At 44.4% G+C, this 24,200-nt stretch overlaps 1 protein-coding gene across 1 annotated transcript; it reads left to right on the top strand.

Moving 5' to 3' along the window:
* Positions 1-998: 998 nt before the first annotated feature.
* DMBT1 (deleted in malignant brain tumors 1) lies at positions 999-9,340 on the top strand. The gene is made up of 11 exons (XM_009082372.1): positions 999-1,101; positions 1,160-1,412; positions 1,591-1,682; positions 1,801-2,112; positions 3,051-3,362; positions 4,593-4,895; positions 6,328-6,478; positions 6,797-7,008; positions 7,251-7,423; positions 7,937-8,325; positions 9,055-9,340. Exons 1-11 carry the CDS (start codon positions 999-1,001, stop codon positions 9,338-9,340), a joined length of 2,586 nt encoding a protein of 861 aa, XP_009080620.1.
* The last annotated feature ends 14,860 nt before the right edge of the window (positions 9,341-24,200 follow it).

The following is a 24,200-nucleotide window of genomic DNA, read 5'->3' on the forward strand; positions in this document are numbered from 1 at the left end:
GTTGTCCACATTTCCTTAGAGAGTAAGAGCCTGGAGAGCTGAAGCCATGCTAGAAGAAAATGCTAGCCACAACAGTGCCTTGCACTTAGAAGAAAACAGCAAAAATTGCTACAATACCTCTATTACCTTATGTGTGCTGTGTTCAGGGGCTTTTTAAGTGCCGTTTATTTATTGCTTGCATTCATAGCTCCAGTGCCCTCGACAGGCTGGATGTATTCCACAGGTGATTCATGCCAGTCCTTCCCTTCACCAAGCACCATCCCAAGACCACTGCCCAGGGTGTTCCTGAGGATGCCCTGAGTCTCTGCAGAAAGGCATCCACAATGCTGATAGGTCCAAGTCCTGCTGCTGCTAGCCCTACAGCTCCTCACACCATGTCAGGAGCCTGTAGAAGAGAGTCTCTGGCTGTGTCTGGGCCATAGTGTCCTGTGACTGAGAGCAGATGCCACACCACCTTACCCTGCTGTCACCGTCTGGAAATACCCTTCCAAAAAAAACCTTCAATTAGCAGTTACCCAACTCCATTCTATCCATTGACCCCAGGCAAAATGGAGTATGCCATCAGAGTAATTTGTCTTAATTTCACTTCCTCCCTGAGGGACTGGGCTTGTAGCTAACATGCAGTTGTACCCATTGCACAAACCTGGTCCTCATGTGTGGGGTGTTTTTCTTCTGCATTCACAGAAGAGGCTGATTCAGCATCAACAACCCCCACAGTACCAACATTCTCGACACCAGAGACACTCTCCATAGAAGAGACAACACCCTCAGAACCAATAACCTCTGCAACAGAGATAAACATCTTGGCATCAACAGCATTAACCACCACCGCAGAAGAGATGATGTCCTTAGAGGAGACAACTGCCATGGCATCATCCACCCCCAGAGTAGAGGAGTCCTTCCTAATGCAAACGACAATAGTGCCAATGACATCCCCAGAGGAGACAACGACCATACCACTAATGACCTCCCCAGGAGAGACATCCACCCCAATAGAGATGACCACCAGAGCGCTAACGACGGCCGTGCCACAGCTGTACACCCAATCTGATATGGTCACCACAGTGACAATGGATACCACAGCAGAGGAAAGCACACCAGGTAATCCTGTCTACTGTCACTCACTGGTCTCCTTAATGCCCCTGAACTTCCCTCCCAGACCTCATTGCACCACAGGGAAACTCACAGAATGGCAAGAGGGAGCTTCATGCTTTCTTCCCCCGACAGTGCTTCAACTCTGCATTTCATGTCCATGTCCATGTTTCCTGCACTAATGACCTCCCTAACAGGGATATCCACCACAGCAGAAACCACATCAACAGTCCCATCAACCCCCATAGCAGAGATGTCCACCCCAGCAGAGATGACCACCGCAACAGCAATGGTTACCACAACAGAGGAAAGCACACCAGGTAAGCCTGTCTACTGCCACTGGTCTCCTTAGTTTATGTGAACTTCCCTCCCAAACCTAATTGCACTGCAGGGAGACTCCCAGAATGCCAAGATGGAGCTTCATGCTCTCTTGCCCCATTAGTGCTTCAGCTCTGAATTTCATGTCCATGTTTGCTGTATTAATGAACTCCCTAACAGGGACATCCACCCTAGCAGAGACAACCATAACAGTCCCATCAACCCTCAGAGCAGAGATGTTCACCCCACCAGAGATCACCACAACGACAATGGTTAGCACAGCAGAGGAAAGCACACCAGGTAACCCTGTGCACTCTCAGTCACTGGTCTCCTTAGTGGCCCTGAACTACTTTCCAAGAGGACTCTAACCCATGCTCACTCCTCACCCAGGTGCCAGCATACGTCTCTCTGGTGGGAGGAATCACTGCGAGGGACGCGTGGAGCTATACAACGGCAGCACATGGGGGACAGTGTGTGATGACCAGTGGGACCAGCGTGATGCCCAGGTGGTGTGCAGGCAGTTGGGCTGTGGACAGCCCGTGGGTGCCCCACATGCTGCTCATTTTGGAGTTGGCTCCGGGCACATCTTCCTGGACGACGTGCAGTGCCGCGGGGACGAGCCCTCTCTCCAGATGTGCAGGCACAATGGCTGGGGCGTGCACAACTGCTTGCACGTGGAGGATGCCAGTGTCATCTGTGCAGGTGTGTGGGCAGCAAAGACCACCACCTCCAATGCAGATCATAGAGGATGTGTTGTGATGTCCTCCCTTGGAAGTAGCCGTGCTGACCTCCTGCCAGGAGGTAAAGCCAGGGCAGAGCAGTGAGGTTAGGGGCTTCTGCTGACTAGTGCTGGAGCATATGTCATGCAAAAGCCCCGTTCTGCACACAGAGGGCATAGCAGGCTCTTCGTGCTTCCTGGTGTAGCTGCTCAGTGAGGTGCCAAAGAGAAGGTTTGTGGGACCATACTGTGTTGAAAATGGGGACAAATCAGGCTGATGTCTAGATGGGAGAATGGCAGAACATTGCTTCATGATCTCTTCCAGCATTAGTCCTCCAGCCTGGCTTTTCATGTCCATGCCCCTGATCATGTCCACTCCCAGATCCATCCATTGCCACAAGCCTGCTGTACTTGCTGCCCTTTCACTCACTTCCTCTTCTTCCTTGCAGCTGCCCAACCAATCCCTCCTGCTCAATGGCCATACTCAACAGGTAATTCTTGCCTACCCAGCTTATCTCCAGTTTTGCAGTGAGCCCCAGCTTGGCATGAGAGAAGAAGAGGGAGGACCTGCCAGGCAGATCCTGCCCAGTGCATGACTACTGGTCCTCACTGGCCATGACATATCCAGGGTAGACGACTGGTCCACCTCAGTTTGGAGAATGGGGTGCAAAGGGGTTTTCTGCAAGTCCCCCAGTGTCCAGAGCATCTCTGCCCCTAGGCAGGGCCCAGAGCCCCCAGCAGGTCCCTGGACAGGGCAAATCTGCTGTCTGTACATCCAGGGTCTTTGCTCAGACACAGTCACTAACACAGAGCATTACCCAGACTCATGGGCACTGCAACAAAATCTTCAAAAACACTGGGGAGGTGGGGTCTGATAGTGCTGGGCTGGAGGAACCTAAATCACGTCCTGTGCCTCACCCAGGTGCAAGCATACGTCTCTCTGGTGGAAGGAACAGGTGTGAAGGTCGCGTGGAGCTGTATGATGGCAGCACATGGGGGACGGTGTGTGATGACCAGTGGGACCAGCGTGATGCCCAGGTGGTGTGCAGGCAGTTGGGCTGTGGACAGCCCGTGGATGCCCCACATGCTGCTCATTTTGGAGTTGGCTCCGGGCACATCTTCCTGGACGACGTGCAGTGCCGCGGGGACGAGCCCTCTCTCCAGATGTGCAGGCACAATGGCTGGGGCGTGCACAACTGCTTGCACGGGGAGGATGCCAGTGTCATCTGTGCAGGTATGTGGGCAGCAAAGACCACTGGCTTTTTTCCAGTATCACTCTGAGTGGGTTTCAGAGCTGTCTCCTGGGACAGCTATGCTGACATCCCTTGGTAGGGCCACACCAGAGCAGCGAGTCTGGGTCTTCTGCTGCCTGGTAATGGAAACAGGTGCCTTGAAAAATCCTCATTTCTGCACACAGAGGGCACACATCAGGCTCTCCATGCTTCCTGGTGTAGGCACTTGGTGAGGTGGTAAAGAGAAGGAATGTGGGGTCACTCTTTGTGGAGGATGGGGCAGGACTGGGGATGCATCAGGTGGGTGTCTGGATGGGAGAATGGCAGTAGACAGCTATGCTGACATCCCTTGGTAGGGCCACACCAGAGCAGCGAGTCTGGGTCTTCTGCTGCCTGGTAATGGAAACAGGTGCCTTGAAAAATCCTCATTTCTGCACACAGAGGGCACACATCAGGCTCTCCATGCTTCCTGGTGTAGGTACTTGGTCAAGTGGTAAAAAGAAGGAATGTGGGGTCACTCTTTGTGGAGGATGGGTAGGACTGGGGATGCATCAGGTGGGTGTCTGGATGGGAGAATGGCAGTACAGAACATCAGGATTACTTTTGGCATTAGCCCTCCAGCCTGGGTTTTCATGTCCATGCCCATATCCATTGACATTGCACTCATAACCTCCCTAACAGCAACGGCTGCCCAACGGGAGATGACCATCCCAGTGCCATCGACTGCCATACCAGAGGTGTCCACCCCAGCAGCGACATCCATGCCAGTGACAACGGCTCCCATAGCAGAGGAGAGCACAACAGGTAGCCCTGTCCACTCTCACTCAACGGTCCCCTTAATGTTCATGAACTCCTCTTCCAGACCTGATGGCTCTGCCGGGAGTCTCCCAGCCCTGGGCAGCTCTAGTTAGGACATTCCTGCCACCCCAGTCCACAGGGAAGATGCAAGTAGAGCATGGAGAAGAGTTGGCAAATAGGGCACTGAGGCTTGACACCAGGAACTCTATAGCCATTCCTGATGAAGGAAACTGTTTTGGGAGGGATTTCCTCTCACGGCAACCAGGAGAAATGTGCCAGGGGACTCATTTTGCTTAGCCCCTCCAGTGCTGTATGGGTAGTCCCAGAACCACTTCCCAGACATGCTCTGGGATTAGGAATGTTGCTGGAAATGCTCATCTGAGGGCTGCAGGTGCTGAGCTGGAGTGAGCCTAACCCATGCACATCTCACCCAGGTGCCAGCATACGTCTCTCTGGTGGAAGGAACAGGTGTGAAGGTCGCGTGGAGCTGTATGATGGCAGCACATGGGGGACGGTGTGTGATGACCAGTGGGACCAGCGTGATGCCCAGGTGGTGTGCAGGCAGTTGGGCTGTGGACAGCCCGTGGATGCCCCACATGCTGCTCATTTTGGAGTTGGCTCCGGGCACATCTTCCTGGACGACGTGCAGTGCCGCGGGGACGAGCCCTCTCTCCAGATGTGCAGGCACAATGGCTGGGGCGGGGCCAAATGCTGGCACCGGGCGGATGCCCTCGTGGGCAATGGAAGCAACTGACTCTTCTGCTGAGCTCATGGCCATCTGTGCTTACTCCCCTGTGTCCCCATCCCCTTCTGTCTGTCATCCCCATCTTGCTACCCTATGCCCCAAGGTGGAGCCATATCTATGTCCCAGTACCTTCCACATGAGCAACATGTCTCAATTCTGTCTCTTCCTTCACATCCACAGCTGCTGAGGCCACCCCAACACCTCCATCAGGTCCTTCAGGTAAAGCTCTTCTGTGTCTCTTCTCACCTTTCTGATTTGTAATTTGCCTCCCTGTTGCACTGTTTTTTAAAAATTGTCTTTTGTCTCCATGGCAATACAACTTTAAATGTGTGTGATCATTCCTAGACAGGCTGTGAGGTCCCCTTGCCTTTCAGTGCTGCTGATTTTGCAGTTATGCTGGTTAACTATGTCAAACCCTTTCCTCACTGGGCTCTTCAGCTGGGTCAATGCTTAGGAAGTGTTGTCTAATCCTCTGATTTCTATCTGCATTCATCAGTATTGTCAGAGTGGTGTTCAATTATTGCAATCTGTAATCTTTGGCATTTCTGCTTATTAGAGCTGTTATGGAATTTTTGCTACTTTTGCCTTCAAAAGCAGATTTCAGTTTTAGAGCTTGACCATGCACACTTGAAAGTAGTATGAAAGCAAATTTCCCTAGAGCCCACCCAGTCTGATCAGAGGAAGAAGCAGTGTCTGGGTACACCTGATGCTTCCAAGCTTGGAATAACTTGAGAATCCCAAAATCCTGAGGCAGGGAGGCATGTGCTGTACTGGTGGGTTTCCCTGTGCAGGAATATAGAATGGGTTGTCAATTTTATATGTCACATCTTGCAGGATTTAAGTTCAGAGCTTGTGATCACCTTCCTTTTAGGGTTATATGTGCTTTTAGCAAGAATCACGTCATTCCTGCCAGCAGGAACACAAAAGCTTTTCACAGCTGTTTATAGTAGAAATGAGTGATATTTAAGAGTTTTCCCAGCAGTCCAAGACCATAAAACTACAGAGTGTCCTGGAAGACTTGCAGCTTATTTACCCTCCAAAGTTCTTAGGAGAATAAAGAGAAGCAGCAGAGTAACTGGGGGGAGGTTGTCTGTTGAGGAAGGTACTTCCATTTTGACTGTCATGACACCTCCTAGAATCAGACCTCCACTGGAGAGAGACACCAGATCAGAAAGCATCAAGGTGTTACCAGCCCAGCCTGAAGAGGGTAGTCTGACACCATGGATGTGACAGGGAATTCGAAATCCAACATGAAAGTTAACCTAAAGCAAAATCAAATATTTGGTTTGATTTGGCTCACACAGAACATCACCTGCAGTCAGCAGGGGACCTGCTTTTCAACAGCTGCAGATGAGACACATACACCTCAAGTACTCTTTTGTAGAGGTTACTGTAACTAAATTCTCTTCCATTTCTTTCTGTAGCACCTAATTTTTGTGGTGGCTCAATCACAAATTCCTCTGGAACGCTGCAGAGTCCCTCCTACCCTGGGAATTACCCAGACAACGCTGACTGTGTGTGGGAAATACAAGTAGAGAACAATTTCCGTGTTACACTCACATTTAGAGACATTGTGTAAGTAAAACTTTGACTCCTTGGGCAAATGACGAAGTCAAAACTTACCTGAGAAGTTTGAAAATTTATCTGAAACAGGCAACCTTCCCAATTTTAAAGATACTTTCAATGGCATCCAGCAGATGGAAGACCAGATCAAAATCTGGTTTACTCTAGTAGTTTTTGCTCACAATTTTTCTGCTGCAGCTACACACAAAGCAAATGAAACCTCTGCTATGAAAACTTGAAGTGGTGAAAGATTTTCTTAAATCATGTGTTAGGCAGTGAAATCAGAGTTTCTGAAATGCATTTGACAAGGTGTTGATGTTTGTTCACCAGGATGCAAAGCGGAACATGCCAGCATGACTACATTGAAGTCTATGATGGTCCTCAACACTCTTCCCCTCTTCTTGGGAGATTTTGTTCTGGTTCCTTTCCCACATACATATCCTCTGCAAACATGATGACCGTTCGCTTTCACAGTGATTCTAGATACTCTTTCAGAGGATTTCAGGCTCACTACTCCTCCATTCCAGCAGATCACAACACCAGTAAGTTCCCAGTCGGTGTTTCTTGATAGACAAATTTATTTCTTGGGTTTGTTTGCAAAATAAATATTGTTGTAAATGTAAAGAACTTTATGGGAAGTGAATGATGTGTGTGAAATGTAATGGGTTGGGGTGTGAACTACCTACCTTCTAAACTAAGAATAACACAGCATTTGGTTCAATTACAACCCGTGATAATTAACACATTCCTTAAGTCACTAAGACATTCTATCTTCTTCTACCAGCCCTTCTGTGCTTGCCAGACTACATGCACGCAGTGGTTAGCAGAGCCTATCTCCAGTCTCAAGGCTACTCAGCAGAGATGGTCACCCTGAATGACAATCACTGTAGACCAACGATCACCTCCCAGGAGGTTATATTCAACATTCCCTACAATGGCTGTGGGACTATACGAGAGGTATGTTCACTGTTGTGGGCACTGGATTGCAGGACACACTCTGAGAAGAGTCATGGAAGGGCCATTGTGGCTAAGAATTGAGTCAATGAGACTTGGAGGTTTTCAGTGCTATAGCTTTCCAAGCCTTAAGGAGTATATATGCTTAATAGGAAAGACCTTTTAGGGAGGAAAGCATGGGAAAACGCTACGTGAACTTTCTGTGATTTAAAGTAGATGTAGCCTTGTAAATGCCATTCCGGTTTGGGATGCCTGTGTACTACAAGACTGGTGTTTGTACAGTTGTTCAATGACTTGGCTCTGCCTTGGAATTAACAGAGTTTTTATCCATTGATTTCAGTTTAATTACATACTATTTAAATGTGTGGGCTGAAAAGACCAACATCAAGCTCATTGGTTTAAAGAATTTAAGCTGAATCTACATATTTTATTGCATATTTAAGCCTATCAAAGCTTAGAACTTACATAGAATGTGACAAAAATGCAATTCCTCATTTTAAATTATATGTTAAACAGGAGAACAATGATACAATCAACTATTCCAACACAATCAGAATTGCATCTTCTGGGTACATAATCAAGAGGAACAAGAATATTAACTTACACATCAGCTGCAAAATGCTGCAGAAGACATGGATGCAAGTGATGTATGCTGCTGAGGACACTGTAGATGTGAATGAATACCAGTTTGGAAGATATGACATGAACATCACCTTCTATGATTCCTCATCATTCTCGCGACAAGTGCGCGACTCTCCGTACTACATTGACTTGAACCAAAACTTGTACCTTCAAGCTTGTCTTCACAGCCAAGACCCAAATCTGATTGTGTTCGTGGACACATGTGTGGCATCACCTGATCCTCATGACTTTAACACTTTGGCCTATGACATAGTCAGGAATGGGTAAGAGCTTTCTCCAAGTTGTTAGAAGCACAGCTGTAATCCGCAGTTATCTAGTAGAACAGAGCCAATCTTAGTTGAGTCAGACCTCATTATCAACAGACTTGTTAAAAGGGGTCTTTGATTTTTTTATTTTTGCAGTATGAGCCTGGAGAAAAGAAATTATATTTAGGCCTTAGTAACATTTAGTTTCACTTAATTCATCTTAGTCCTATAAGCAAAAATCAAAGTAGTGGGAGCAATGTAGATGAGATAGTAAACTGGCAGCAGGAAAGGAATCATAGAATCATAGAATTTTAAGAGCTGGAATGGACCTTGTAGATCATCCAGTCCCAACCCCCTGCCCTGAGCAGAGACACCTCCCCACTAGACCAGGTTGCTCAAGACTTCATCTATCATCCTAGGAGTTAAATATTTTAGTAAAACCAGGGCAAGATTTAGACTGACCTTTCTATGCCTTGTATAGCACAGACATAAGTATCTGTCCTTCCCCTCTTCACCACTGATAGTGCTCTTCTCTTGCAAAAAAAAAAAAAAGAAGAGTTGCAATGCTCTAGCTGCTTCAAAGGACTTTCAAAAGTCTGTATTTTCAAACTCTACACTATGCTATCAAAGCTGCATTTTTATTCCATTGTCTATATAGCACCTGACTATGATATAAGCTAGTATGAATCTATTGTATTTTTGCAGGAATGTGCATGAAGACTAACTCTTTTTTTCATTCCTTTCCAGGTGTCCCAGAGATTCTTCATATGCCACATACTACTCCCCTTACAGCCACTTCGCTCGGTTCAAATTTAATGCCTTTGAGTTCATCAGTCGCCACCCATCAGTCTACCTGAAGTGTGAGCTGGTGGTCTGCAGCCTTGGGGACTATTCCTCCCACTGCTACCAGGGTTGCACCAGCAGGCCCAAGAGAGATACAAGTTCTGTTGAGGAAAAAGTGAATGTAGTTGTTGGACCACTGCAGCTTCGAGAAGGGAGTGTTAAGAGTGGGAATACTACTAAAGCCAAATAAATTTCTCTCGTATTTACTTTAAGGTGACTTCAGGCTTCAAGAAAAGCCATAGCTCTGCATTTCTGACATCTGTCACTGAAATCTGCTTTTGCAAGCTTAGCCATAAAGAGGAAAGGGTCAGCATTTTGCAGGCCTCTGTTTTCACCTGTTTAGAAGTATAGCTGCTTTGGCTGTCCCAAAGGAGAGGTTGCCTGTAACCCATTTTAGTGCTATAACTTCATTGAACTAATTAGCTCCAGTCTGCTTGTGTAACTTGATGGCACTTGGGGACATGGTTTAGTGGTAGACTTGTCAGCGTTAGTCTAGTGGTTGAACTCAATGACCTTAGAGGTGTTTTCCAACCTAAATGAGCCCATGATTGCATCATGGCCAGCTGGTAGCAAACTCCCAGCCTTCTTTAGAAACAATTCATTCCCTCAGTTGTCTTCTGCTGATGAAGTTTACTCAGTTAAGTGGTCACCTCTGCTAATATAAAACCTGTCCAAATAGTTGAATGCAAGGAATCTGTGAGAAGTTTGCTTGTTTCTGACTTTGATCTGGGAACCATCCCTTCAACACAGGAGGTTTTTGTGCCCTGATCTTTGACATACTGAGATCAAACCCCACCAGCTTTCACTCATAGGGTTGGGCTTTTCTGTGCCTCCTCTCTGTGAGGTTCCCACTGTTGACAATTCCCTCACATCAGTTGATGGTGTCCCCATCCTGGCAGTTGTTGGGTTTGTTCCTGATGGTTTTCTTACAAGACTGGCACTGAAGAAACTGCTTAAGTGTGGGATAAGGTCAGATCAAAGGTCAACATCACCCACTAAATGGTTACAGGGCAAATATCACACATTAAGAGCCACCAAAATGCTTCGCTGACAGTCATGAAGGTGTTACTTGTAGGAAGCTGTGATCTCTTTATCTGCAATGAATCCTAAACCTGCTGCAATGCTTTAGAACAGCTGTGTAATCCTAACACCTCATAAAGGATTAAGAAATGATTCCAAAGTTCATGCCACAAGTTGCTTGGTACAACGGTTTTATCATTTTTCTTCTCTTTAATTCTCTTCTCACATCATTTGAAACCCATTTATCTAATGCCTCAAAATTTTGTGAGCTGGAGTGAAAATGTGAATGAGGTATCAATAAATATTTCAAGGTTTACTAAAAGGAAGGAGAATTTAATTCGGGGGAAAATGAGGCATGTCTGGAAAGGAAATATAAAATTGACCTTACCATGGCAAATGGAATTGTGGTTATACAATATTCTAATTATTGAGCTTTGCTTTTAATGCTAAGTTTCTCATTGAAACAAGAATGGGTCTGTGCTTATTTATGAAATTCAGAGATTTCCAAGCTGAAAATAATCTGTTATGTGAGTAGTGTAATTTATAATCAGAGGGAGGAATGTTTACAAAGGAATAAATCTATTTTTTCTTTCAAATTAATGGCGCTGTGCTTAAAATACAAAGAAATGTTTTATTGTGTTGAAGAGTGTGGTGTGTTGGGTTAAAAATTCCAAGTGATGGACTGAGCCTCTGCTTCTGAAATGCTACATAGGGAACCTCTCAGTATCTTAATATAGGCTTCAAAAGGAATAAGTCAATTCTTTGTCCTGGTGCACATATGAATTTACAGAAAATATCTGGCCCTGGGAAGTCAGATTGCTGTCTCTGGATTCAGAGCTTCTTTTGGTTTCCATTACAGTCTCCTACATGTCACACACAAAAAGCAAAATGATCCAAACCATTTGAGGGACTTCTAAGTACCTCTCTATCCACATTATCTCCAGCCCTGGGTTCCATCCAAGGCATCAAGCCCCTGAGCATCCTCTCCCATCCAAGCAGGCACTGCAACCTCTACTGTTCCCATCAGCATTATCAAAGGTGAGGACTTAAGGAATGGTGACAGGAGCTTCCCCTACATGCCAGTGACAAATAACTGTCCTCTACACCCAATGTGTTTCTCAGTGTCACTGGAGAGAAACCTTTCCCTCCAGTATTTGACTTTCTGCTCATCAGCTGTGTTTGGAAACCCTTCCATGTATTGCTGTGAAGTGGTGTGAAGTACCTCTGTTTGGTGAGAGTGTTGGGCACAGCTCTGTGTGTGTGTGGCTACAGATGGCACTTTAATAGAGTTAAACTGTAAAGGGTAGGTCAGTACAGGTACATGTTCTCCTGGTCTTGGCACTGGGGAGGTCACACCTTGAGTACTGTGTTTGGTTTTGGGCTACTCACTTAAAAAAGGCCATTGAGGCACTGGAGTGAGTCTAGCCAGGGGCAACAAGGCTCAGAAAAGGGCTAGAACACACAGGGAAGGGCTGAGGGAATTGGGTTTGTTTAGCCTGGAGAAGAGGCTCAGGGGTGACCTCCTGGCTCTCTGCAACTCCTGCCAGGGCTGGAGAGAGGTGGGGGATGTGTGTCCTGCCATGGCTGCTGGGAGAGGACTAGAGGGAATGGCCTTGAGTTGACACAGGGCAGAGTCAGATTAGATGTTATGAGACATTTTTCACTGTTAGGGTGGTCAGGCATTGAATAAATGAATATTTATTGCCCAGGGAGGTGGTGGAGTCATCATCCCTTCAAGCGTTTAAAAGGCATCTGGGTCTGACTCTGGGTGATATGGTTTAGTGGTTTAGGGGTTACAGTGGTAGTACTGGGTAGATGGTTGGACTTGATGATCTTACAGGTCCTTTCCAGCTTTGATAATCCTCTGATTCTATATTTTTTAGTAAATAACTGCGCAGGGTCTATGGGTTCCCAATGCTGTGCTGTTCCCATGCCACTTCTTTGGCCAGCACTGAGGTTAAAGCAAAGCTCACAAACAAAGTTCTTGTTTGCATGTTTGTATGCTGAATTTCCTGTGCTTTGCTGTCCTGTTTATCTTTCTGTTCTAATTCTGAATTATAAGGCAAATAATTCAGTTCTGGAATCCTCCTTCCCAGGATCCCACTATAAAAATATTTACAGTTGGGTATAAATAAACATTGTTTTGTTTCTGCATCTCATAGCTAGAAACTAGATTCATTTCTCAGCTGTTAATAACAAATCCTCATGTAGACTGAGATTTAACAAGCTAATTAGAGTTTGCAAGGTGTTTGTAAGGAACACATTTTTTCTTGTTGTCATTATTCTCTCTATGCCTTCCCGTAACATCCCACAGAAACTCACCATGAGCTGCAGTGTGCACTAGCAGCCCAGAAAGTGGATTGAATCCTGGGCTGCATCCAAAGGAGTGTGGGCAGCAGGTCAAAAAAGCTGTTTCTTCCCCTCTGCTCTGCTCTTGTGAGACCCACTTGGAATACTGCACACAGTTCTGGTGTCCTCAACACAAGAAGGACATGGAACTGTTGGAGCAAGTCCAGAGGAGGACATAAAGTTGCTAAGAGGACTGGAGCATCTCCCCTATGAGGACAAGCTGAGGAAGTTGGGACTGTTCAGCCTGGAGAAGAGAAGGTTGTGTGGAGACCTCATAGCAACTTTTCAATATCTGAAGGGCCTACAAGGAGCCAGAGAGGGACTCTGTCTTAGAAACTGCAATGATAGGACAAGAGGTAATGGGTTCAAATTGAAGGAGGGAAAGTCTAGGCTGGATGTGAGAAAACAGTATTTTACTCTAAGGGTGGTGAGACACTGGCACAGGTTGCCCAGGGACGTGGTGGCTGTCCCAACCCTGGTGGTGTTCAAGGCCAGGCTGGATGAGCCTTGAGCAACCTGATCTAGTGAGGAGGTGTCCCTGCCCAGGGCAGGGGGTTGGGACTAGATGGTCTTTAAGGTCCCTTCCAATTCAAACCAATCTATGATTCTATTTCATGGGGTATTTAGCCTATATTTTATTTGTTTGGCAGTTTATATATAGATGAGAAAAATGAAGGAGATTTTAAAATTCACAAAGCACTTGTGTATTTTAGGAGATTTGCTCTGTCAGGCCCAAGAACCATGACACAACATGTCACTGGGAGTGAGATTTGTTTTCATTTCCTAGAATAACACTTGGATCACCTGTTTTGCCTTGAATCACCTGGTACCCATCCAAGCAGATTTTTCCTTCTTCTGTCTGAAATAAGTAGATTAGTCACTGTGTTTAATGTAGAAATTAATTGTACTGCTGCTGTTCTAAAGAGCCTGCCAAGTCTGAATGACTGTCATCTTTTTTCTTGAATTTTTTTTCAGTCTCAGGAACTCTAGTTTCAGAGAGATGGACTCTCCCTTTCCTGCTACCAATAGACTTGTGGTGTTGAGGTGTTTCTGGAACATTTGGCATTAGTTACCAGCACCTTCCATTGCTAAGTCTGGGTTCAAGCAGGGCTTTGATGCATGAGATACAATGAAAATTGAGTTATGTTGATGAGACACCTCTGTCCTCCCATGAAAAGAGGTGTCAGGGAGCATAACATAATACAACTCCCTGAAAGGAGAATGTAGGCAGATGGCAGTTGGTCTCTTCCCCTAAGCAACAAGAAATAGGACAAGAGGAAACAGCCTCAAGTAATGCCAAGGGAGGTTTATGTTGGATATTAGGAAAATTTTCTTTGTAGCAAGGGTGGTCAAGCTAGCACAGGTTGCCCAGGGCAGTGGTGGTCTCACCATCCCTGGAGTGAATTAAACGCCACATAGATGTGGCACTTGGGGACACGGTTAGTGGTGGGCTTGGCAGTGCTGGGCAATGGTTGGACTTAATCCTAGAGGTCTCTTCCAGTCTAAATAATTCTATGTGGCAAAGCTAGGCCTTCTTTCTATCCCTAGCTGCAGGCTCAGAAATCCAACTGTGTAGCTCCAGTTGCAGGAGTGTGGCCAAAACTTGTTGCTTCAGTTTCTTTTCAAGCCCCCAGGCAATGTGGGCAGTGTTCATTTGAAAGCTGTACACTGAGCATGTAGAGTAAACACTTGAGCTGAGCCTTGCCAGTGTGAAACAAACCTTCTTTGTTTCAAAAGTTCACTGGATTTGGCTAAGGAATGCATTGTTGAGGAAGACAAGTGCACTGCTCTCTGCCAACACTGCAAGGATTCATCCAGGAGTCACATGAGATGCTTCCCAAAGGCACTGAAGTATGACAGCTGGGATGACACTTACAGACCAAGCTGAGAATTAACTGTTTGAAATACAGGCTAGAATTTGTACAGCCTTGAGGGGTTTCTGGCATTGCATTTTGACAAAAATAGCATTCTGTTTCCCAGCAGATAAGGCTAAATTCATTGCCCTGGTAATGCTTTCTCCCTGGATGGTGCAGCTGTTTCCTCCTGGGCCAGTGGCTGACAGCTGATATGCCAAGGGGAAGGTTTAACCACTGGGTCCACAGAAGAGAAAGGCTTCAAACAATAATTAAGGAACTCAAAAAATGAAGATATTAGAAACAAACTCTTGCCAAAAAATATTATTAGAATGTTTTTAGAAGTTGAAAGTATCTCCATTGTGTGAAATGACATTGGCCATCACTGCTTTTTCAGTTTCTTGCCTTCCAGTAACATTCCCTCTGTAGTACTCAAACCTTACCAAATCAAATCCCTTGGTTTTATTTTGTTAACCTTGGATTTCTATTTTAGTGACTCTGTTGTCTCATTTATACAACTTTTTTTTCATCATGAACACTTTAAAAATTCTTGGATTTCTATTTTAGTGACTCCTTTGTCTCATTTATACAACTTTTTTTCATCATGAACACTTTAAAAATTAATATTTTCTCCTACAGTCATAACCTGCTGATTTTGTTGCAGACCTGTGTAATAGTCCTGAAACAAGGTGCATTGCTCTGCTTCTTACTGTTTCAACAAGATTTTCAGCATAATGTGTAATACCCTGTTTTGTTGATAGATGTAGTAGTTACTGCAGTGACTGAAAACTCCACCTAGAAGTCACTGACTTTTCATTCACAGCTGGCACAGGATCTGAAGCAAGAGGTAAATTTCCTACATTTCATAGAATCATATAATCAACCAGGTTGGAAAAGACCTCCAAGATCATCAGTCCAACCCTACTGTGGTTACTAGACCATGGCACTAAGTGCCACATCCAGTCTCAGCTTGAAAACCTCCAGGGATGGTGAATCCACCACCTCCCTGGGCAGCACATTCCAATGCCTGATCACTCTCTCTAAAAAATCTCTTCCTAATATCCAACCTAACCCTCCCCTGGCAGAGCTTGAGTCTGTGCCCTCTTGTCCTGCTGCTGGTTGCCTGGGAGAAGAGACCAACCCCCACCTGACTCCAACCTCCTGTCAGGGAGTTGCAGAGGGTGATAAGGTCTCCCCTGAGCCTCCTCCAGGCTAAACAACCTCAGTTGTATTTAATATCAACACGTTCTGATATTTAAGAACTGAATTCATACAGTTAAAAACACTGAGAAGTCTGGATATTTCTGCCTTCATATTGGATGTGCCTTCCCTGTAAAATAATATTCCAGTGTAGACCAGTTAAGAGCAGCTCACCAACTTTTCTGTTCTCTTAGTGCTTAACAGAGAATAAAGCCAGTTAAGGTCACCACCTTTTCTATTCTCTTAGTGCTTAACAGAGAATAAAGACAAGAACTTCCCCAAATGACATTCAGTTAAACTATATGGTGGTATAAATTAGGTATGACTTTGTATATACAGAGTTCTATGGAAGTACATGTGCTGCAGAGAGTGGTCACCACCTTTTCTATTCTCTTAGTGCTTAACAGAGAATAAAGACAAGAACTTCCCCAAATGACATTCAGTTAAACTATATGGTGGTATAAATTAGGTATGACTTTGTATATACAGAGTTCTATGGAAGTACATGTGCTGCAGAGAGTGAATTAAATTATATGGTGGTATAAATTAGGTTTGACTTTGTATACACAGAGTTCCATGGAAGTACATGTGCTGCAGAGAGTGAATTCTTCATGAATCTCACTGATAATCTTGTCTTGTAGGTGTGTGATTTGGGGGCATGACCTCACACCAGGGACCCTGAATAGCAGGAGCATCTAAGCAGGTTGAAAAATGTGTGTTCATACATAACTAGTGAAAGGAGAACAGCATAGAAGTCTCTTCTAACCTGTTTTGTACTATCTTATTTTCTCCTTGACTGTAAGTATCAGCTAAGGCTATGAAGTGCAGCAGCACAGGCAGGGAGCCAGCTGGAGAGACAACAGGATCTGGAGTTCTTGGGGGACAACTGGTTGACCATGAGCCAGCAAGGTGCCCTTTGAGTGCTGCTGGAAGGTCAAAAGGGATGATTCTTCCCCTCTGCTCAGTGCTGGTAAGACAGATCTGTAGCACTGCCTAGTACAAGTGTGGCTTCCCCATACAGGAGAGGCAAGGGCATCCTGGAGTGAGGCCAGCAAAGAGCCATCAAGACATTCAGGACTCTGGAGTACAAGGTGTGCAAGAAGATACTGGTGCACTTGGACTTGGTCAGGCTTAAGAGCATAAAGGTGACTCCCACAGTCACCTTCTGGGAGGGGGCAGAGAAGATGGACAGTCTCTTCTCAGAGGTGCACAGCAATAGCACGAAAAGCAAAAGGCACAACTCAGAACTTAGAAAATTCCACCTAAATATTAAGAAAAATCATTCTTTTAACATGAGGTAGTGGAGCACTGGAACAGGGACCCCAAGAAGCTGTGGGATCTCCATTCTTGGAGGTATTCAGTGCTCTCAGACATGACCCAGAACAACCTGCTCTGCACCTGCTTCAAGCAGGGCCAGTATCAGAGACCACTGGAGGTCAATTCCAACCTGCATAAATCTCCCATTCTGCCTTTCCCTGAAGTGTCCAGGTTCAGGGAAATTCTCATTTGTCTTTCATATGAGGTTGGTGAACGGATGGAATCAGTGTGAAGGGCTTGTTGAAACATCTTTCAGAGGAACTTGAAGGACAATTTGTGATGATTTCTGGGATATAAATGATGCAGAAGTTGTCTGTAACTAGCAAGTTTGTGGAGATGCTGTATTATCTTTAGGAAACGTCACCATGGATGATGTGCAGTGAAGGGGAATGAGAATTATCAGTGGTAATGTTCCCACATGAGGCAGTATAGAGAGAATTGTGACAGCCACCATGAGCACAGTGTTGTTTGCTTGTGTACACAACAATATCTTTGCTTGACCAAGAAGAGTCACAATGAATTTTGAGTTTTGTCAAATTGAAAAATGCTCCCCTGAACTGGACTACACATTTCTCACCAGCATTATGCCTCTGTTAAGAGCCACATTGTTGCCAAATCTCTGTCCTACGCAGAGCATTTTTTAAATCTGTATTTAATGCTGCAAACTTCCGTCCAACTAAGAGTCAAAGTCTTTTGAAGCATTTTAACCAGTGTCACTCAGAGTACATTTAATACTTTTATACTACCATCACACTATTGTAATCACCTGTAATCTCTGTGAACCAATTCTATTTGCTTACTCCCAAGACTAGGGAAGAGCACCAAAAAGCAATCCTGAGGCACATTCTGCCCTTGCAGAACCAACAAGCTTTCACACAGGAGACTTTTGGTGAACTTAAGGTCCTAATCCCACATATCTCACCTTCACAAAGCTTCTATTGAATGACTGCAGGTCATTTATTTGAGTGAGATAATCAGGATAAACCAAATCCAAAGGTTTAGAGTCATGACTATTTTGCAGCCCAGGGGCAGGAAGCAAGAAGGAACCAGAGCTGAGTCAGATCCCTCTGAAGAAGGATATGCTATGCTCTAGTGTCTCTTCTAGATCCTTACCCAAAATTAACTCTGGCAAATTTTTTAATGTCTGTCAGATAGTGAAAAAGTTGCAAAGTCTTACTCTGTTCTCCATTGATTTTTCAAGCTGTTAGCAAGGAAAGTCAGCTCATAATTTCATGTGTCATCATTTTTGTCACCTTCAGAACACATGTATTGCAAAGAGATAATTATCCAGTTGTTGGACACTTTCTGAAACAAAACAGGTTTTGCAAAAAATGGTGAAGTATTATCATAGAATCACAGAATATCTTAAATTGGAAGTGATCCATGAGGATTGAGTCCGACTCCCTTCTCATCACAGGACTACCTACCACTAAACCATATGACCATATGACTCATTCTATGATTCTATATTAGATACCGGGAAGAAATTTTTCCCTGTGAGGGTGGTGAGACACTGGCCCAGGTTGCCCAAGGAGGCTGTGGCTGCCCCAACCCTGGCAGTGTTCACAGCCAGGTTGGATGAGCCTTGAGCAACCTGCTCCGGTGGGAGGTGTCCCTGCCCAGGGCAGGGGTTGGGGCTGGATGATTTCTAAGGTCCATTCCAACCCCTTAACATTTTATGATTCTACAACTAAGAGCATTGCTAAGGTGCTCCTAGAACTCTGGCAGGCTTGGTGCCATGGCCACTTCCCCGAGGAGCATGTTCCAGTGCCTGATCACCCTCTCAGTGAAGAACCTGCTCTAAAAATATTGTTAATTTTACAAAACTGTAATTGCTAAAATGTATATTTAGTCAATTTCCTCCTCTCTCAGCTTCTATGGGAACTGAAATAACCTGACAATTTCAATTTCACATTTATTCAACCATTTCTTATCTTGAAAAAAATATTTCCCTGGCAGAGGCAACTTCTTTCAATTATTGCCAATTTACATAGTATTGAGTTTCTCCAGTAGTTTATGCTGAGAAAAACTTCTTAAAATTTACCATATCTTGACCACAATGAAAGCAGCAATTCTGGTTCACATAGTTTTCATGAGGATAACAAAGGACTTTTAATCTTTAAGGAGAATTAATACATGAAACTGAAAGGTATACCTGCTTTGCCACAATACTGAAAGGGTGGAACTTTCCGTGTGTGAAAAATTCTTCCCTGGATTTGGTTGCTAAAAGTCCCAAGTCTTAAAAAAGAAAAGGTGTTGCATAAAACTGCATTTTTCACTTTATCTCTTGGCTAGAGTTACCTCACAGGCAGGAAAATTAAAAAAAATTAAGAGGTTTTTTTCCACTTCCTGATGAAATTCAAGGGCCCTTAAGTGATATTACAATGCAAGGAGAAAATAAAATATAGTTATTATGAAGTCTGGCCACATTGTGTTGCTTTGACTTGATTAACCTCATTTCCTGATCACCCTCATCTCCATGAGTTGAACCTCAATTCTGCCTCTGCTAAGTTTAATACTTCATTGCAAATATAGCAATAGATAAATATATCAATAAATATATTGCAGAGGGGAGACCAGGAGATTATCCAATAACCACTGTGAGGTACTGAATCATCTCCAGAACTATTCCAGAATTTTAACTTAGCAGCTTGGCAGCCTACAGAGTCTTCTCTGCTTCTCTGCACAGGGAAATGCACATTTAATTCCAGGATCTAGGAACATTTTCCTGGATGATGTGCAATGCCACAGAAATTCATACTCCCTGTGGGAATACTTTCATATAGGATGTTCAACACATAATGATGTGCCCAGAGAAGATGCCAATGTGCTTTGCTCGGGTACATTTGGCATGATTTTAATTTTTCCTGTAAAATTTTGAACTGTGGAAATTGCAAATCAGCCTGAGCCAAGGCTTATAGTAACAAAACCAGCAGAGCTGTCAGGGTGTGACACCAGGGAAGGACAGTAAGGCAGGAGTGAACTGAGAGCCTGATTGCCTCTTTCTGTTCTCCTCCACATGCTCCAGAGGTGGATACTAGGAGCAAGAGTTGATGTTGAATGCTCAGGAAAGTTCTTCTGCTCTGGGACCCTCAGAATATGCTACTTGTGGTGAGTCAGAAACATTGATGGGAGGGTAGAAAGGAGCTACTGGAGGAGGAAATGTTTTAGTAAACACTTCACACTTTGGGTTCTCCAAAGAATTCTAAGGTAATTGGATACCACCAGCTACAGCACAGACATCCAGATCTGTTTGTGTGTGTTCAAACTGAACCTTTCCCATGACTCTCCACAACATAATTGTTTTCTGCTTGTGAGTTTTGTTTTCGCTTGTTCTGTTTTGTGTGTTGTTTTGACTTTTTTTTTAAACTTAGAAGCCATTCCTAAGGAATAACGTGGATTTCTCAGTGAGGAGCTGCAAGGAAAGCCTTTTCCCAATGAATTTTATCTATTTCAAAGTCTCAGTGATTTCACCTGCTAACTACCAAAACCCACAAGGCTGAGTATTTTGTGACTAAAGTTCTTGACCTTTAGTTCCAGCAGCAGAATACAAACCACTCCTATTCTCTTTTCTCTATAGAGTCTTGGATTGTTGTACCCAGTAAGAAAATTGTAAGGCAAACTTTTTAAAGTGGGTTGACAGCATTCCACAATCTGAAATCAGAAACTAGACCCCAGGTGTGCTCCATTGCAGGGATATACTCAGTCCACATTACATCCCTAACAGTTTTGTCTCTTGTGGGCACAGCTCCTCAGAGGACAGTGTTTGTGTTTTTACCTTAGCTCACAGTGCTATTTGTTCATGTCAAAACACTCTTTAGAAAGTAATATATTTATATAATCCATCTAACCACAAGTCTTTCCGGCAGGAATCTCACTTGATACTCATGCACTTAGAAATCTAGCAGTCTTGTGCTTTAACTCTCTCCTCATGCTTGGAAACTTTCAGCTGTTGAAATAAACTGAAAACAAACCTGATTCCAAGCACATCAATCCAGCAGAAACATTTTTGTGATGAGAGATTGAGCCAATTGACACTCACACATGGAGTAGGATGGTCAGAAATGTTTTCCATACCTACCTAAGGCACATGTGGTTATAAGATATAACAGAAGTGGTTGTTACCAGTAACTAATAAGTACTCAATGCTGTAAAATGTGTAACACTGCTTACTACTCATGCTTCTTTTTTTCCATTTGATTTGCAGCTCTGCACCTATACTTCGCATACTCAGCTCCCTTATGGACCAAGACTCAGAACATTACTACATTAATTTCCTGAGGAAAACCAGTGACAGACCCACTCCCTGTGCTCTCTTGGAGGTGCCACTGTGGCTGATGGACAGCAGGAACCATGCAAAGGCCCTGCTGATGTCCTCTACAGGCCTCTAATATTGCACAAAAAGTCCTAGAGATTTATGCTGGCACAACTTCTGTTGTTTTCTCCAGAGAAGCATTAGTGAATTTACCTAACCAATTTTGTTTCCTTAGCTGGACACTACTCATCAGAAGGAGCCAATTAATTTAAACCAGTGGAAACATTGGCTCAGGGTTCTCCTCTCTCTACTGCTATTTGAGCTTTGGTGACTTTAATTTGGGAGCTGATTGAGTTGGGGTTTGGCCATTTATGTGCTGAGTTTTGTGTTGTCTCTGTGAACATTTTAATCACTAATGTTTGATTATTCTTATGCAGAGATGCCCCTGAACCAAAATCCTTAAAATGTGTTACGGCTTCTCCAAACTCTCAGGAGATAAAGCTCTAAATAGAAATGTACCTTCATAAATGGATCATATTTTTCTAAGGAATCAGACTTTGACAGTTAGTTAGACCACACACTTCAGTCCATGTGTCTTATTGCATTGATTTTTTTTATCAAAACCTACTTAAATTTAAAGGCAGAACTAGTGACACCTCACTCCCTGCCACCCCCATGCACTAGAAGGCCAATTCCATGTTTGTAATGGCAAATGTTTCAAGGGTGCTGGAGAACGTCACCAGCACTGGGAGTACTTTGTATGACCCCAACCTATGGTAACTGCTGAGGTCAAAGGGATTTGCTAGAAGCTGAGAAAAGCTCTTCATTAAGACCATTGTCCACATGAAAGTGAAAAACAGGAAAAGCTGCAAGAATGCAGCACATGCCAAGATAAGCAATGTGCGTTGACACAAAGCCTTAGCTGGGTAACAGGATGAAGTGACCTGTCCTACCATGTGTGGAGCCAAGGTCATAGATACCCATCAACTTTGGCATAGACTTCAACTCTGGCAGAGATTTTCCCCCTCAGGATGCACAGGGATGGACTGGAGCTTCCAGAGGCTGGATTGTGACATCCTTATCCCAAGGGATCCTCTGGGACAAGAAAGTTGGACCCAGCACTCAATACTCAGTTTCATCCAAAGAAGATGTCTTCATATGTAATGTTTCCATTTTACCAACAAATTCACCACAAATACAGGGAAACTGTTTGCATGTTATGGCACATGTGATTTACTTCTTCTGGGATTTGGTCTTTAATTATTCTTCAGTGTGCAAAAACACCTTTCACTTCAGAACTTACTGACTTGAATTTAATGGAATGAATAGCACAGAGAAAACATGATTTGTATCAGCAACAGGGCAGTGACCGTCTCAGGCTGTGCTTGGATCCTGAGGTCAGTTTTGGGTCCCTCAAACAAAGACAAGACATTGAGGTGCTGGAACGTGTCCAGAGATGGATAAAGGAGCTGGGGAAGGGTCTGGAGCACAAGACTGAAGGAGGAAAGGCTGAAGGAGATAGGGAGCTCAGCCTGAAGAAAACGAGGCTCATGGGTGACCTTATCTCTCTCTACAGATGAGCTCACTTGTGTGGGGATCCAGGTTTTGGCACACTGGTCCCTCAGTTCCATCAGCTGAGAGCTGCCAGGACTGTTTCTGTATGGCACCATTAACACCTCCACTGTGTCAGGGCACTGGACATTGCCAGCACCAGATTGTTTGGAACACAACATGTTCAGCAAAAAACCAGGATTTGCTGTATAAGAAATCTCAGAAGTGCAGCAAGAATATTGAAAGAAATAATAAATATATTACTATGGCATGGAAAAAAAGAGCACCAGGTTGTGAGCTCACACACATTAGTGATTTCTTTCTTTCAGGGAGGAGGAAATGCAAATAAGAATTTGTGTGACAAAGTCAGTCAGACCTAGTTTATCCCCCAAATTTACTTCAATTCTTTACAAATATTGGACATAAAAGATACCAGGTGTCATGGTTTATAACCTCTGCGAGGGACAATGCGGTCAGCTTCAGCTGCAAGGGAAGATGAAACAGATGGATGCCTGATGTGGGACAGAGTTTCTCTTGATCTCCACCTGTGCAGAGACATGTCCTCTGACCTTGGCAGGAGAGATAAGGAGTGGAAACAACTGTCCTGCTGCTTGTAGCTGCCTCTTTTGCATGTGTTTATTTTCACTTCTGCTTACATGTAAAGGTATTTTCTGAAGTGGAAGTCTCTTTATCGACTGCACAAAACCACTGTGGTGTTAGAGCATCTTTCCCAGCCCCGTGCTCACTCCTCAAGGACAGTGCCTCGCTGCCCTCCAGTGGCAGCAACCTCCAGAGCAACTTCGCATCTTCCCTCTGCTTTTAGTCCCTTTAGACTCAGATCCTTGTGGAAATTTTAACCCTAACTTTCGGTGAAAATCAGGCGTTTAAATGCCTTTGGTGAGCTCACTGTTGTTTGCAAATGCTGGAGACGTTGTCCAGTCAGAACTGCACAGCAGGATGACTTCATGGAGAACTTGCACCATAGCAGAAGTCCCATAGAGAACATCACACATAAAAACATTTGTACCTCTGTCTATATGTGTACACGTATATCCCACACTTCATGCCATTTTCCCAGTATTCAGATGCTGTATTTCACAATACAAAATATACACTGAAATTCATAAGTAGTTAGAAAAAGCTGGGAAAAGTTATTTCCAGGAAGGGTCAGCTTTCCTGTGAAGCAGAACTTCATGAAGAAAAATTAACACCAACATCATAAAGCTATTTCACTACAGACAAACACTGTTGTTTTTCTATGAGCAGATTTTGATAGATTTCTTTAAGAAGATGTGCTGGGAAACAGCTTTGCTCTTCCAAGACCACAAAAGTCAGTCCAAATGTCATCACTGCTGGTTCCTGCCACACAGGATTAGTCTGCTTGCTTAGCTTGGGACTGAAGTCTTACCTCCTCCTTTTTAATCATAGAACCATAGAACTGTTTGGGTTGGAAGGGACCTTAAGGACCATCTAATTCCAGCCCCCCTGCCATAGGCAGGGACACC

The sequence above is a fragment of the Acanthisitta chloris genome, unplaced genomic scaffold (assembly GCF_000695815.1).
Source record: "Acanthisitta chloris isolate BGI_N310 unplaced genomic scaffold, ASM69581v1 scaffold2449, whole genome shotgun sequence".
NCBI lineage: Eukaryota > Metazoa > Chordata > Aves > Passeriformes > Acanthisittidae > Acanthisitta > Acanthisitta chloris.

What these genes read in the sequence shown, in the direction of transcription:
- DMBT1 (XM_009082372.1), top strand. Translation starts at nt 999, where the DNA reads ATGACCACCAGAGCGCTAACGACGGCCGTGCCACAGCTGTACACCCAA. An exon ending in AGATCACCACAACGACAATG is followed by an intron (nt 1,683 to 1,800) that starts GTTAGCACAGCA and finishes CTCCTCACCCAG; the next exon opens with GTGCCAGCATACGTCTCTCT. An exon ending in TATGACATAGTCAGGAATGG is followed by an intron (nt 8,326 to 9,054) that starts GTAAGAGCTTTC and finishes ATTCCTTTCCAG; the next exon opens with GTGTCCCAGAGATTCTTCAT.